Consider the following 16,661-nt stretch of genomic DNA (forward strand, 5'->3'; position numbering starts at 1 on the left):
TCTGTCTGTCTGTCTGTTCATCCGTCTGTCTGTCTGCCTGTTCGTCCGTCTGTCTGTCTGTCTGTCTGTCTGTCTGACTGTCTGTCTGTCTATCTATCTGTTCATCCTTCTGTCTGTCTGTCTGTTCATCCGTCTGTCTGTCTGCCTGTTCGTCCGTCTGTCTGTCTGTCTGTCTGTCTGTCTGACTGTCTGTCTGTCTATCTATCTGTTCATCCTTCTGTCTGTCTGTCTGTTCATCCGTCTGTCTGTCTGCCTGTTCGTCCGTCTGTCTGTCTGTCTGTCTGTTCATCTGTCTGTTTGTCTGTCTGTTCATCTGTCTGTCTGTCTGTCTGTCTGTTCATCCGTCTGTCTGTCTGTCTGTTCATCCGTCTGTCTGTCTGTCTGTTCATCTGTCTGTTTGTCTGTCTGTTCATCTGTCTGTCTGTCTGTCTGTTCATCTGTCTGTCTGTCTATCTGTCTGTTCATCCGTCTGTCTGTCTGTCTATCTGACTGTTCATCCGTCTGTCTGTCTGTCTGTCTGTCTGTCTATCTATCTGTTCATCCGTCCGTCTGTCTGTCTGTGTGTTGTGGTTTATGTAACGAGTGTCAAGGAATAACTAAAAGTAAATCAGCTGTTTTCAAAACAGAGCAGCTTTTCCAGCAACAAGCTGGTTTTTCAAACAACAGTGTACAGTATATATACAGTTAGTCCATATATATTTGGACACTGACACAATTTTCATAATTTTGGCTCTGTATACCATCAGAACAGAATTAAAAATAAGATAAAATGCTTAGGAATTACAACCATTTTTATATACAGTCACCCCCATTTTCATGGGGCTCAAATGTAATTGGGCAAATAAGTATAATCATAAATAAAAAGAAATATTATATTTTTACTTATCATTTTTAATATTTTGTTGAGAATCCTTTGCAGGCAATGACTGCCTTAAGTCTGGAACTCATGGACATCAGCAGAGACTTTGTGATGCTTTGCGAGGCCTTTGCTGCAGCTGACTTCAGTTGTTGTAGTTTGTTTGTGGATCTTTCTGCCTTTAGTTTTGTCTTCAGCGAGTGAAGTGCATGCTCAATCGGGTTGAGATCAGGAGATTGACTTGGCCATTGCAGAATATTCCACTTTTTTTACGCCGTCCAATCAGCTTTGCTGCATTCGACTGAATCTGGGCAGGGAGTATATCTCTATACACTTCAGAGTTCATCTGGCTGCTTCTGTCTTCTGTGTCATCATCACTAAACACCAGTAACCCAGTGCCACTGAAGCCATGCACGCTCATGCATCACACTGCTCCATGTTTCACAGATGATGTTGTGTGCTTTGATCATGAGCTGTTCCAAGCCGTCTCCAGACTTCATCCCGTCATTCTGGTACAGGTTGATCTTAATTCCAGCCGTCCAAAGAATGCTTTTCCAGAAGTGCTCTGGCTTTTTAGATGTTTTTTTGGCAAAGTCTAATCTGGTCTTGTTTGCAGCTTGTGGTGAAGCCTCTGTATTTGCTCTGGTGAAGTCTTCTCTTGATTGTAGACCTTGACAGAGACACGTGTACCTCCTGGAGAGTGTTCTTAACTTCACTGGATGTTGTGAAAGGGTTTTTCTTTACGTTTCTTTACATCCTCCGATCATCCACCACTGTTGTCCTCCTTGGACGTCCAGGTCTTTTTATGTTGCTGAGCTCACCAGAATGTACCAATCTCCTGGAAGGATCACAAAGGAGGAATCCCAGTCTCTGGTGATGGCAGTCATTGCATGCAAAGGAATCTAAACAAAGTATCAAAAATTAACATTTTATTTATGATTATATTTATTTGTCCAATTACATTTGAGCCCCTGAAAATGGGGGGACTGTGTATAAAAATGGTTGTAATTCCTAAGCATTTTATTTTATAACTTTGTTCAACCCCTTGAATTAAAGCTTCAAGTCTGCACTTCAATTTAATTTTGATTGTTTCATTTAAATTCTGTTCTGGTGCATACAGAGCCGAAATTATAAATAAATAAATATATATATATATACACAAATATATATAATCACCTGAAAGTATACATAACAAATTTTAGTCATTTAAAATAATTTATTTTTATATACAATAATTATTGTTGTTTATTGATATATTTATTTAATGTATTTAGAATATAAAATAATAATAAAATTATTTATTTATAATAAAAATATATTTTTATTTACATTTAAAATAGAAAAATTTTATTAAAATAAGAGTATTTAAAATATAAAATATAATTTAAATTTTTTACATTTTTTTATTTAATGTGTTTTGTATAATGATGTCTGTGTTTTACTGAAGGTTTCTGGACGTTCTGGCCGCTCGTAAGGATCCTGCAGGTCTTTCTGGAGAGGTTCTTATAGACGGAGCTCCACAACCTCCAAACTTCAAATGTCTGTCTGGATACGTAGTGCAGGTATAAACCACACAAACACTCATTTACTACATTTAATTTATTCTGATCACTTAGTGAAGCAGCAGCACATTCTCTTCACGTCTGGAGCACAAACGCTAAACTTAGACGTCACGTTTGACTCTAAAACAGGAAGCTGAACTCGTTATTCTGTAGAATGCATATCATGACTAAGGGAATTGTGTGATCGCTGACTAAGATGAGAAGAGCTTGACCGAAACCATTTAGCAGTTTCATTTGTTTACTTTTCATAAATACAGTTTAATACAGTCCGTTCGTCTTGTGTTTTCTTCAGGAGTCTGAATTCCTCCAGTGATTGTTTAATCTAATCTCAAATCACACCAGCTGTGTCATGAGACGCTCTGCTTCCTTCCTTAAGGACGTTTACGAAACGTGCGTGTTCAGAAAGTGCTCTGTCATGGTTTAAACACATGAAACATCCTGAAAGTCTTGTGTTTTTTGCAGGATGACGTGGTCATGGGGACGCTGACCGTTCGCGAGAATCTGCGTTTCTCAGCGGCTTTACGGCTCCCGAAGTCGATCCGTCAGCGAGAAAAAGATGAGAAGATTGAGAGACTCATTCAGGAGCTGGGATTGAGCAAAGTGGCTGATTCACGGGTAACAAACCAAACACACCTTCATCTGACTGACTACATGTGCAATCAACACAGACTTCTGTTAATGCTTAATGACATGATTAATAATTATTTTACCCTAAAGTAATGTAACTTAGCATTCTTATGAATCCGTAAACAATATATGTAATCTCGTTTGCTTTTTACATATTTTCTCCCCAAAAACACAGCTAGATAAAATAAAAAATTAAAAATTAATAAAAAATTAATAAAATAATGTTTTCAATAAAAAAAATAATAATAATATATTAAAAAAATAATAAATAAAATATAAATAAACTTAAACTTATTTTATTTCAACTAGTTGACAAGGCAAGATTTCTCATTTTCATTTTAGTTATTTTAGTACTGAAGTTAAACCAAAAGTAGGAGTGGAACGATACATGTATTCGTACCGAACCGTCACGGAAACGGACATCTCGGTTCGGTGCTTGAGGCCTTACAACGAATACAGGCAATTCACCCCCAATCCAGAAGGGGGCGCCCGCAGCAATGCAACGCTGTTTGATAACCGGCCGCCAGCAGAAGAACAGCGAATGCCATGAGTTGCGCACTAGTGATGCAAAGTCCGATTCATTTCCGCAAACCGGTACTTTTCGGACAGATCGGCTCATTGAAGCGGTTCAAAAAGCCGATTCATCGGTTCCTGACGTCATCAAGCAATAACGTCTCTACGCATTTCTTTTCTAGCAACTAAGTGCCATGTTGTATCAATGAAAAATTCAAATAAGTAATTTGTGTCAACGCATATTGAAACATTCAAAAATAAGGTTATTTGTGTGAAACCATATTGCTGATTATTGCCATATAATTCACTTAATGGTGTTTGTGGTCACAGTTTTATTCGCGGATCCTCAGATACGACTGACTCAATATTGACAAGCCTACAACTCGGATAAGATTCCTAAAAGTTTCGCAGCTACAGCACACATTACAGACATTGATGCACAAGCGCGGATATGTTCTACATGTCTACCGTATAAAGAATGAATAAACCAGTCTTATAAACGCCTTGATTTCGCTTAAGCAACTTTAAATATATGAATGCACAATAAACTATTGTAAACATTTTTTACATTACTCGACAGAAAGGTTTTTGTAGGTTTTAATAAAATGTAAATTAATAACAGTCATAATGAGCAAGCATATTTCCAGTACGCTCCTCACTCAGGCTTGCACAGTATCATCAACTCACTCATCAGAATCTTCGGTAATCCTCGGCAAACTTCGCCACGGCTCATTCGGTTCTTTTTGAGCCCTCGGTAATCCTCGGCAAACTTCGACAGTTGGTTGAAGCGGCTCATTCGATTCTTTTTGAGTTGGACGTGCTACTTCGGCTGTGCGTCCTGCGTCATCAGCCCGGAACTAAAGTTTGTTTCAGTTCGATTTGTGAACCGGCTCAACCAGTTACTTCCTGAGAACCGGCTCAAAAGAACGATTCGTTCAAGAACCTAACATCACTATTGCGCACTTGAAAACAAAGCCCACTAGACAGTGACCATGTGCTGATTCTGAATGTGTCTCTCACAAATTGACAAAGGACTCTACTTTAAAGGCTTGTGCACTCAACTGATTGCGAAATGGAGCTTTGTGCTCGTGTATCCTACCTCTCTCATTCGGCACAAATCCAAATATTCCATAATATTTCCATATTTGCGATGTAACGTATCTGAATGCTAAACTATTATTTATTATGTAAATTACAGGCTTTGTACTTCAGTCGCGTTCCAACGGTGACACAGAGGTGGACGCGCTGATGTTTGGTTCACTGTATTTTATTTTGATAAAGTACCAACTGCGCTGTCAAGTTAGCAATGCTGGAACTGATGTGTTTGTGTGTGTGTGTGTCTGTCTCTGTGTGTGTGTGTGTGTGTGTGTGTGTGTGTGTTTGTGCGCGCCGGCGCGATCACTTCAACTGTTTCCTTATACCAGCAGAATCAACTTTAAACACTTATTGTCTTATTAATAATGCATCACTGTATAAAGGTCTGCTTTTATTTGTGTACACTCACAATGAAAACAAAATGTTGTGCTTTTGTAAAATAAAACAATGTCACTTTCTGCCATTTGAGTTTCCTTAATTAGGCTTAATTTGCTCAAATTAAGGAATTAAGGAATGTCACAAAAATGAACTGAAACTCGGCGTATATAGGCTACGGTTATGCATCGCACTGTTTTTTTCTCTTGTTTATTTGTAAACTAAATCAAATATATTTCAATAATTTATTTATTGTATGTATGTATGTACTGCAGATTATATATATACAGTATATATATATATATATAATATATATATATATAACATAATGTAATATTTAATATTTTCACATCTAGGTGGAACATTTTTTAAATTTGTACTACTGTCTGTTAAAAATAAATGTAAAATAAAAATAAATTTTTCCCCTGTTGTACCGAAATCGTATCGAACCGTGACTAAAAAGCTAAAGCTAATAAAGAAAAATGTAAAACTATAAATACATATAAAAAACAATAATAAAAATTACTCAACAAAAGCTTAAAATATAAATAAAGATATATATATTTTTATTTAATTCAAAATATTAATTATATAAAAAATAAAAATTATAATAGTATATCAATGATAAAAAAATAAAAATTATACACACACACACATATATATATATATATATATATATAACATTTCACATTTTTGTTTAGTTAACAAAGTAATAAATGAAAATTTATAATAACTATATAGACATTTAAAACTACAATAATAAAAATCACAAAAACACGCTATAAAATTACAAAAACGTTAAATAATAATAAAATAAAAACAGAAATTAGAAAATTAAATGTAGTCAAAATATTAAAAATACCAGTATATCAGTGATACTAAAATAATATATAATTGTGTGTATATATAACTCATTAGACATTGTTTTGTGTGTGTGTATAAATATTCAGAAAACAATGACTAATGAACAAAATGAATTTGATCTGATGGGAATCATGATGAATTTGATAAAGTCAGTATTGTAGTTCATTATTGGGTTTAGAGGGCGGGACTTGAATTGACGGCTGCTCTGATTGGCTGGTTTCACAGGTGGGCACGCAGCTGATTCGTGGTGTTTCGGGTGGAGAGAGGAAGAGGACAAACATCGGCATGGAGCTGATCATTGATCCGCCGGTGCTTTTCCTGGACGAACCGACCACCGGCCTGGACGCCAGTACAGCCAACTCTGTCCTCATGCTGCTCAAGAGGTGCGTTTATACAAAACCAGTCATATTCCACACCTAAACCACAAGAAAGACACGTTCATTTGTTCAAAAAGAAAACTTTCAAAAACGGTCTATTCCGCCAGAAAGCACTAGGTAATTGCATATACGTATTATTGTACAAATATTTTCAAATATATTTAATAATAACTAATATCTATATATACATTTTATTTCTAAATTAGTAAATTTATTTCAAAATTAAATTAAATTACATTTAAAATTATTTAGCTCTTTTGGGATGAAATATGACTCTGACATTGCTGTGACATTTAACCACAGTGCTGTTTTAACTGTCCCATGTGTTTAACCTGTGTGTTTGTTCAGAATGGCGAACAGCGGTCGCACCATCATCCTGTCCATCCATCAGCCGCGGTACTCCATCTACCGGCTGTTCGACAGCCTCACGCTGCTGGTGGGAGGAAGGATGGTGTATCACGGCCTGGCTCAAGACGCCCTGGACTACTTCAGTCAGATCGGTATGAAAACATATACACACATGAACAGACCCTCACGTCCTGATACTGATGTGTGTGTGTGTGTGTGTGTGTATCAGGATACACCTGTGAACCTCATAACAATCCTGCTGATTTCTTCCTGGATGTCATCAATGGAGACTCCACTGCCGTCGCTCTCAACAAGTTATACGACAATGAGGGTACAACAATTTCCCTTCTCTATGATTGTTTTCTCGCAGTATAAAGGCCACTTTGCAGCTTCTTTTAGTCAAGAATCGCCACTAATGACATGTTTGTTTTAAAATGTATTTTATTTGGATTATTATTTTTTTCAGTTTTTATTTTCATTGTGTATTGTTGTTGTTGTTCTATTTTATTATTATTATTTGTAGTAGTAGTAGTAGTAGTAGTGTGTATATATATATATATATATATAAACTATTATTATTTTTGTTATTATTTTTATGTTACATTGGTGGCTTTATATCTGTTCAAATTAAATAATGATCAGTTATTTCATTGGCATGTAACTACAGTGTTCCTGCAGTAATGATAATCTGAATAAATATAATTCATAAATATGACATTTAAAAAATGTAAAAGTCTTGTAAATTCAGAAAATCATGGAAAATCATTTGTGCTTCAGCAACAACATCAACTGGAACTTATTATGTTCTCCTCCATTTAACAGTAAAGGCTCATATGGCGGTGGTGTCTCACATAAACCACCAGGGAGGTTCGCGGTCGCACACCCTAAACAGGCATGTGCGGCGTCTCCTCTGGGGTCAAGGCAGTGTTTGCGTTTGCTTAGAACAGTTAATGTACTGGCTGCTTTGAACCTCGCAGTGGACTTTCTGTTGAGACTGAAACTCAGGTCAGGGGACTGGATTCTGGCTCCAGGCGGTGGCTCAGGTTTGGAATCCTTTCGGCAAGGCAGAGGCTCTTTGTGTCGCAGGACTTAATTCCGTGCCCCTTTGAACACACCCTGAACAGGCATGAGATTTGGAGTCTTTTTGGTGAGGCAGAGGCTCTTTGCATCACAGGACTCTTGGCCAAATCTAAACAAATTTCTTTGTTTATACGTTGTGTTAGGAGCTTGAGGACTGTGCATCCTGTTACTTTTCCTTCCTGGGACTTATCAGTTGTCATGGAGGGGTTATCGAGACTGCCTTTGAGTCTGGCTCTCTCAAGCATGTAGGGGATCTGTAGGCTCTTTTTGTGACTGAGCCATGCATGGTATTTGCCCCGGGTCTTGTGAAGGTGTTTCTGCAACCAAGACCTGGTTGCATCTCCAAAGTCTTTTCCACGTCATTCCGTTCCCAAGTTGGTTGTACTTTATTCCTTTTGTCCTCCTCCCTTTGCTGCTTCTTCGGATGAGAGGCTTCATCTACTATGCCCTGTTCGGGCCCTAAAGATTTATGAAGACTACTCTGGCCTGTGGCACAAGTTGTTCCAATGCCTAGTGTGCTTTGGTGCTGGCCGCAGAGGGCTTGCCGGCTCCAAGCACAGGATTTCTCATTGGGTGAAGGACACTATCTCTCTGGCTTATGAGGTGCGGAGCCTCCCTTCACCTCTAGGCCTTAGAGCTCACTCTACTAGGAGTGTCGCATCCTCCCAGGCTTTTTTTAAAGAGGTCCCTTTGGAAGATATTTGGGTTGCGGCAGGGTGGTCCTCCTTGCACATTTTAATCAGGTTTTACAGCCTGGATTTGGATGCAGCTCCTGGTTCCTGGGTCTTTATTTGCATGAACCAGCCGTCTGAGTTTAGTCTGGTTCACATTCTTCAGGCCAGATGACACAATGCTTAGTTTGGCATGTATGGTATATCATTGCCATTGCATCATCGCAGCATTATGAAGTGTTGAGTGAACCTATGAAAGGGAACGCATGTGTAACCCATGTTTCCTGAATAGGGAATGAGACGCTGCATTTGCTGCCAAGCTCCTTGCGCTGCCAAAGACGCTTCTTCGGTAAAGAATCTGAGGAATTGATGGTGCACTCACTATTATTAGGTGAGTGAAGTGGCGTCACTAAGGGGACGCCTGCGCCATTGGCCAATAAATTTGCGTGATTTGATACAGGTTTTCGGAATCAGAATCACAATGAGCTTTATTGCCAGCTATGTTTACAGAGACGAGGAATTTGTTTTAGTGACAGAAGAACCGCGGTGCAACAGAATGACAGTGATAGCCAGTAGGACAGTAGGAAGGTGGGGAGGGGCTGTACCAGTGATTCGCTCAGCAGTCCGGACTATCCTACGTAGTGTTCTTAGGTCAGATTTGGTAGCTGAGCTGAACCAGACAGTTATTGAAGTGCAGAGGACGGATTCAATGATGGCAGAGTAGAATTGTTTCAGCTTCAATTGTTCCTGTGGCAGGTTGAACTTCCTCTGCTGGGCAATGTGAATGTTCCACTTCAGGTCCTGAGAGATGGTGGTGCCTAGGAATCTGAATGACTCCACTGTTGTTACAGTGCTGTCCATGATGGTGAGTAGGGGGAGTACTGGGGTGTTTCGCCTGAAGTCCACAATCATCTCCACTGTTTTGAATGTGTTGAGCTCCAGGTTGTTAAGACTGCACCAGACAGACAGCTCTTTTACCTCCTGTCTGTAAGCAGACTCAGCATCCTGAATGAGGCCGATAAGTGTGGTGTCGTCTGCAAACTTTAGGAGCTTGACAGAGGGGTCTTTAGATGTGCAGTCATTGGTGTAGAGGGAGAAGAGCAGTGGGAAGAAGACGCAACCTTGGGGGGGCACCAGTGCTGATCGTATGGGTGCTGGATGAAAATGTTCCCAGCTTTACTAGCTGCTGCCTGTCTATCAGGATGCTTGTGATCCACTGACAGACAGAGGTGGGCATGGATAGCTGAGTTAGATTGGACAGGAGGAGATTTGGAATGATAGTGTTGAATGCAGAGCTAAAATCCACAAACAGGATCCTCACATAAGTCCCTGGTCTGTCCAGATGTTGCAGGATGTAGTGCAGTCCCATGTTGACGGCATCATCCACAGACCTGTTGGCTCGGTAAGTAAACTGCAGGGGGGTCCAGTGAATGTCCAGTGATGTCTTTCAGATAAGCTAAAACCAGCCTTTCAAATGACTTCATGGCCACAGACGTTAGCTCCACTGTTGTTACAGTGCTGTCCATGATGGTGAGTAGGGGGAGTACTGGGGTGTTTCGCCTGAAGTCCACAATCATCTCCACTGTTTTGAATGTGTTGAGCTCCAGGTTGTTAAGACTGCACCAGACAGACAGCTCTTTTACCTCCTGTCTGTAAGCAGACTCAGCATCCTGAATGAGGCCGATAAGTGTGGTGTCGTCTGCAAACTTTAGGAGCTTGACAGAGGGGTCTTTAGATGTGCAGTCATTGGTGTAGAGGGAGAAGAGCAGTGGGAAGAAGACGCAACCTTGGGGGGGCACCAGTGCTGATCGTATGGGTGCTGGATGAAAATGTTCCCAGCTTTACTAGCTGCTGCCTGTCTATCAGGATGCTTGTGATCCACTGACAGACAGAGGTGGGCATGGATAGCTGAGTTAGATTGGACAGGAGGAGATTTGGAATGATAGTGTTGAATGCAGAGCTAAAATCCACAAACAGGATCCTCACATAAGTCCCTGGTCTGTCCAGATGTTGCAGGATGTAGTGCAGTCCCATGTTGACGGCATCATCCACAGACCTGTTGGCTCGGTAAGTAAACTGCAGGGGGGTCCAGTGAATGTCCAGTGATGTCTTTCAGATAAGCTAAAACCAGCCTTTCAAATGACTTCATGGCCACAGACGTTAGAGCCACAAGTCTGTAGTCATTAAGTCCTGTAATTTTGGGTTTCTTTGGGACGGGGATGATGGTGAAGCGTTTGAAGCAGGAAGGGACTTCGCACAGCTCCAGTGATCTGTTGAAGATCTGTGTGAAGATGGGGGCCAGCTGGTCAGCACAGGTTTTCAGACAGGCTGGTGTGGAACCGACTGGGCCTGGGGCCTTTTTTCTCTTGTTCTTTCTGAAGACCTGACGCACATCATCTTCACTGATCTGAAGTGCAGGTGTGGGGCAGAGGAGGGTTGCTGGAGGTGTTAATGGTGTTTTTTCAAACTTGCAATAAAGCTCATTCAGATCATCTGCCAGTTGTTGATTTTCCACAGTGCTGTGGTGATGGTGTCTTGTAGTTGGTGATGTCTTTCAGAACTTTCCACACTGATGCAGGATCATTGTAAGAGAATTGGTTCCTCAGCTTTTCAGAATAATTCTTCTTTGCCACTCTGATCTCCTTTTTCAATGTGTATTTGGCCTGTTTATACAAGACTCTGTCCCCATTCCTGTAAGCATCATCTTTGGCCTGACGGAGCTGTCTGAGTTTTGCAATGAACCATGGTTTGTCGTTGTTGTATGTTAAATAGGTCCTGGTAGGAATGCATATGTCTTCACAGAAACTGATATAGGATGTTACAGTCTCTGTGAGCTCGTCCAGATCATTGGCAGCAGCTTCAAAAACACTCCAATCAGTGCAGTCGTAGCAGGCTTGTAAATCCCGCTCTGCTTCATTAGTCCATCTTTTTACAGTCTTTAATACAGGTTTAGCTGATTTCAGTTTCTGCCTGTAGGTCGGTATAAGATGACCCAAACAGTGATCAGAGAGCCCCAAAGCTCTGGGGACGGAGCGATATGCATCCTTTATTGTAGTGTAACAGTGATCCAATATATTGCTGTCTCTGGTGGGACATGTAACGCGCTGTCTGTGTTTTGGCAGTTCACATGAGAGATTTGCTTTATTAAAGTCCCCGAGAATGATAATAACAGAGTGCGAGTGTTGTTGTTCTGTGTCTGTGATCTGATCAGCGAGTTTGTGTAAAGCTGAGCTCACTTGCGCTTGCAGTGGAATGTAAACACTCACGAGAATGAACGAGTGGAACTCCCGCGGCGAATAGAAAGGCTTACAGTTAATGAAGAGAGCTTCTAGATCGGGACAGCACATCTTCTTTAACACTTTTACATCTGTACACCACCTCTCACTGATGTAAAAACATGTCCCGCCGCGATCCGTTCTAAACAGCTGGAAGCCTGGCAGATTTAAAGCGCTGTACGGTATGGCGTCATTCAGCCAGGTTTCTGTGAAACACAGTGCAGCAGAGTGTGAAAAATCTTTGTTGTTCCGGGAGAGCAAAAAAAGTTTGTGTGTTTTGTTGGGTAGAGAGCAGAGATTAGTTTTTGTGAGAGCGGAGATTGTGTTTATGAAAATCATAAATGTGTTTGCGTGTGTCAGAACTGGACGAGGAGCAGCTGAGTTCGTCTCTGAAGGGCATCGAGGACCGTTTGGTGGAAGAATACAAGAACAGCTCCAGCTACAAACAAACCAAAAGCGAGCTGGAGCGAATCGTTCAGGGACAGGACTACAGCACACGACCCAAATCCAGAACCATCACCTACAGCACGTCCTTCTGCCACCAGTTCAACTGGGTCCTCAGGAGAACCTTCAAGAACCTCATGCTGAACCCACAGACCTCATTCGCTCAGGTCAGCACCACCGTCTACATCAGGCATTCACAGATGTTTCTATCAGTCTTAAATATTTAAGCCTACTATTTAAGTTCCTCTGAGATTTGAAGATATTTCAGTAATTTGATAACACACAACATAATGTTATTTTAGGATAATTGAGATGCTAGTATAAGTTTCATTATTTTTAAAAATTAGTTTTTAATTTTATATTTTTGTAATTTTTGATAAAATTTTAATAATTTTTTTTTGTGTGTAAATTTGATTAATTTGTCTATATTATGTATATTACTTTTAAATTCTTTATTTCATTTTGAGTTTATTTTTGTACAGCAAGTTAAACTAAATAAAACTGAGATGTTTCCTTGGCAACTGGTTAAAATATATGTTTTAATATTTTAAGTAAAATAATTTTTATATTTAATTTTTCATTTTATTAATTTTATTATTTTAAGTAACAGGTTTTTTTTATTATTTTAGTTAAATATAATAACTCATGCAGGTAAACAAAATATTTAGTCTCTTTAAATAGGTGCTTTATATTGTTTGTTTTTATTTCAAAATGCTTTATATGAATTTTACATGATTATTTTATGAATTATTACATTTTCGTCAACACTTCTCATGGATTAATATGAATTCTGTTTGATTCATTGAATATTCACAATATATTTGAGGTGAATTTGCTGGTGATATAAACTTGAGCAACACTGAATATATTTCAGTGGTTATCTTTTTTTTGTCAAAATATATGTGAAAAGAAAATATACATATCTATATGTAAATGAAAAAATAATGATGAAGTTTTGATTTGGGTTGATGCTAGTATTTCTATATTAATCTGAGATTGTTTCTCCAGATCGGGGTGATGATTTTCCTGGCTTTGGTTGTTGGAGCCATATTTTTTGGAGTGGAGAAGAATTCGAGCGGCAGTCAGAACAGGTATGAAAACACATTCATCCAGTTCAGTCATTATTTCAGTATTTCTGTGAGAAGAATCATGTCCACTTGAATTAGAGTAAATCAATGTTCAGATCTGATTAACAGAAGCTGTGTCTCTTCAGCCCTGGTGTTTTCAAATATAATTTACTGAATAAAATTTTGTTGCAACTTCATGTACATCTCATATTTTGACATTTTAAAAAAAACTCCAGTTGGTTGTCCACTTGTGTGTGTGTGTCTGTGTTTCAGGATGGGCGCGCTGTTCTTCATTACCACCAATCAGTGCTTCAGCTCCGTTTCCTCAGCTGAACTCTTCATCACTGAGAGGAAACTGTTTGTGTGAGTAAATACACACACACACACACACACACACACTTGAGTTGGCAAGTGAGAACCGGTTCTTCCTGAATGAATTTCATTATGTTTGTTGCATTAAGGATTCTTGATTGTCTGCTTCAGGACTGAATTGTTAAAAGTTCTGATTTGAAGGTGAGATAACTTAGGCAAGTAAATAAATGTAGTGTTTTGTTGATCGTGGGATTATTTGTAGTTTTAATGCACATATCCAGTGTAGAAACATTGTAATTGTAGGTTGTTTATGTGTACAATTAATTAAAATAAATTAAAAATGGCTTTGTATATAATTATGGTTTAGTGTGATTATCAAATAGGGTGAAAAGGTTATTTAGGTAAAGGTTTTTAAATTTTTTAATTGTTATTAATAGAATTATTAGTAAATATATCATTTTGATGTATTCTACAGTACAGTAGTATTATTAGAGTTGTAGGTTATTTTGATATTTAATTTTATTTTAAATGTATTTGTTTTTTTATTATTATTGTGTATTTAAATAACACAATTTTTCAATGGTTTTAGGTAAATATACTTCCTGACATGACATGCAGGTAAATAAATAAAATATTAAATAAATAAAAAAGTTTTTTTAGATATATTGTAAAAATGAAAAAACAAACATCAATACATTTTTTAATTGAAAACAAAATTTATTTTCATGAACTCTGGTTGTAGATTAGTTGTGAATGTGAATTAATATTTGTATTAAGGTTTTATTATAGGATATATCTGTGTTCATTTTGTAATTATTTACAGTTAAAAGTAGTATAATATAAAATGTATTAAAAAAAACGAAATATCTGAGAAGGTATAACTACTATTATTCAAATTGAGTGGGTTATTATTCATAAGATTAAATGTTTATCATATCACATTTAAAACAGAATAACAGTGTATATATAAAAGCAAATAATTTTTCTTTTATTATTTCTCAAGAAGTTTTCAAATATGTTCTTAAGAACATCTGAATTTTTCCCCGTATTTGACTGGTTTTTGTAGCGTTGGTACTAAAATTGGAAGTTCCCCAAAAGTCGCATCATGATTGATCACTGTTTACAACACTTATTGGTGTCACTTCAACTTAACTTTTAAAAACTTGACTTTTAAAAAAATTTTTCGTTTGTGTATTGTTTTAAAAGTGCACAAAAATACAAAATCTATATAAAATATGTATTTTCCAAAGCATGTTTTAATCTGTGTTTTAATCAAAGCCATGACTCTAAACAAGTTGTGCTCCAAATTTGAGGTAGATATCACAAAAAATGTTCAATACAATCCCATTCATTTCCAATTTGGTTAGTTTTGAATTTGAACAGTACCAGTGAAAATTAAATCCATAAATCTACAGTTGTGCTCCAAATTTGTTGTTGACATTGCAAAAATTTAGCTTTCTGTAAGATTTTTAGGCGCTATACCAAATGTTTCCACAAGATGAAATTTGCTTCCTGGTCTGTCCCCTGTAATGTGGTGATTTTTGACTGTGAACAGTACAAGTGTGACTATTTCTTTTCGAATCATGTCCATTAATTCGTTTTGGGGTTTTCTGTGTTCACATAGCAAGTGCAAAATCTTTACCAAGTTTCGTACAATTCCAATGAAGTCAAAAATGGCTAAAGAGCACCAGAGGGTTAAGAGGTCATCTGTGATGATTTTAAGAAGATTCGTTTCAAGAATTTTAATTCTTGTTAAGTTTTGTTTTTGAAAAGTCATTTTTGGGAATACAACATATTCTTAAACTTTATTTCCAAAGTAAGAAAATAATAAGAAAAAAATAATAATTTAATTCTAAAGAATGTTTGGTGAATTTGGCTTCTGATATTTTCTGTGCAGTTATCTTGGGGATAGATTGTAATTAGAATATTTGATTGATTGATTGATTGATGATGTTGTTATGGTGGGCGTGTCCTCAGGCACGAGTACATCAGCGGATACTACAGAGTCTCGGTGTACTTCTTGTCTAAGATCCTGTCTGACGTCCTGACTCTGCGCACCATCCCGGCCATCATCTTCAGCTGCGTGGCGTACTTTATGATCGGTCAGACACACATCGCCTTCATCATCACATCATGTCCGTCTGATATCAGACGTGTGGTTTGATGTGTTAGTGTTTCCTGTGCAGGACTGAAGGCATCGGCCGAGGCCTTCTTCATCTTCCTGTTCTCTATCGTTCTGGTGTCGTACACAGCCACGTCCATGACTCTGGCCATCTCCGCTGATCAGACGGTGGTGGCCATCGCTAACATCTTCATGACCATCAGCTTTGTCTTTATGATGGTAAAGAAACACACACACACACACACACACACATACACGTTTAAACAGGAATAATAAAGCAATATATTCCACATGTGGTTGTAAGTGTACCATGGTTAAGGGTTTTTATAAAAAAAGTGAAGTGAAAGTCGTGACATATTTTCAAGTATGGTGACCCATACTCGAAATTGGTGCATTGAACCCATCCAAGTGCACACACACAGCAGTGAGTAGTGAACCAACACACACGAAAGTGCGAGAATCGCACTCGTACTTCTATTTCCCAAACACAACCTCTGGATATGACGCTGAGCACGTGCACTCAGCTTCTTTGGTCGACCATGGCGAGGCCTGTTCTGAGTGGAACCTGTCCTGTTAAACCACTGTATGCTCTTGGCCACCATGCTGCAGCTCAGTTCCCTTTCAGTCGGTCAGTCTCGACGTCACGTCGGATGACCAACGAATTGGGATCTCGCTTAGAGAGACCAATCTACTTTTGAGTGTAAACTAAACGGGCCAATGCACATTGGCATGCGATTATTGCATCCAGCTGCTGCTGATCACAGCGTGAGTATAAGTAGGCAGCAGATGCAGCGCATATTCAGCTTTTCGCTTCGGAGCCGAGCGGTTCTATCGTTCTGCTCCTGACCTTCTACGGTAGTAAAAACTACAGTCAAGCACGCTCTTCGTGGGCTCTCGTGCTGGTGGTACGGCGCTTCAGCGGCGGTGGTTTTCCCGTGTCGAGTGGGGTGCACACAACAGGCTACACTACCCCTGTGTGTGTTGCAGACGGCCATCTCCCCTGTGCGCTTCAGCACACTAAAAGAGCAATTTCCATCTAAAAGAGCTTCACGGGTGGAACGTCTTTTTAAAGA

General features: G+C 38.7%; 1 protein-coding gene across 1 annotated transcript in view; it reads left to right on the forward strand.

Moving 5' to 3' along the window:
* The window catches only part of LOC107565315 (ATP-binding cassette sub-family G member 2-like), a 74,051-nt gene that overhangs the window by 41,424 nt on the left and 15,966 nt on the right, over window positions 1-16,661 (forward strand). Inside the window, exons 4-13 of the mRNA XM_016250537.1 lie at window positions 2,304-2,418; window positions 2,881-3,033; window positions 6,118-6,275; window positions 6,618-6,769; window positions 6,847-6,948; window positions 12,004-12,254; window positions 13,096-13,178; window positions 13,428-13,517; window positions 15,444-15,568; window positions 15,653-15,807. Of these exons, the coding sequence (XP_016106023.1) occupies window positions 2,304-2,418; window positions 2,881-3,033; window positions 6,118-6,275; window positions 6,618-6,769; window positions 6,847-6,948; window positions 12,004-12,254; window positions 13,096-13,178; window positions 13,428-13,517; window positions 15,444-15,568; window positions 15,653-15,807 (1,384 nt within the window). The remainder of the gene's footprint in view (window positions 1-2,303; window positions 2,419-2,880; window positions 3,034-6,117; window positions 6,276-6,617; window positions 6,770-6,846; window positions 6,949-12,003; window positions 12,255-13,095; window positions 13,179-13,427; window positions 13,518-15,443; window positions 15,569-15,652; window positions 15,808-16,661) is intronic.

The sequence above is a fragment of the Sinocyclocheilus grahami genome, unplaced genomic scaffold, assembly GCF_001515645.1.
Source record: "Sinocyclocheilus grahami isolate Dianchi unplaced genomic scaffold, SAMN03320097.WGS_v1.1 scaffold993.1, whole genome shotgun sequence".
NCBI lineage: Eukaryota > Metazoa > Chordata > Actinopteri > Cypriniformes > Cyprinidae > Sinocyclocheilus > Sinocyclocheilus grahami.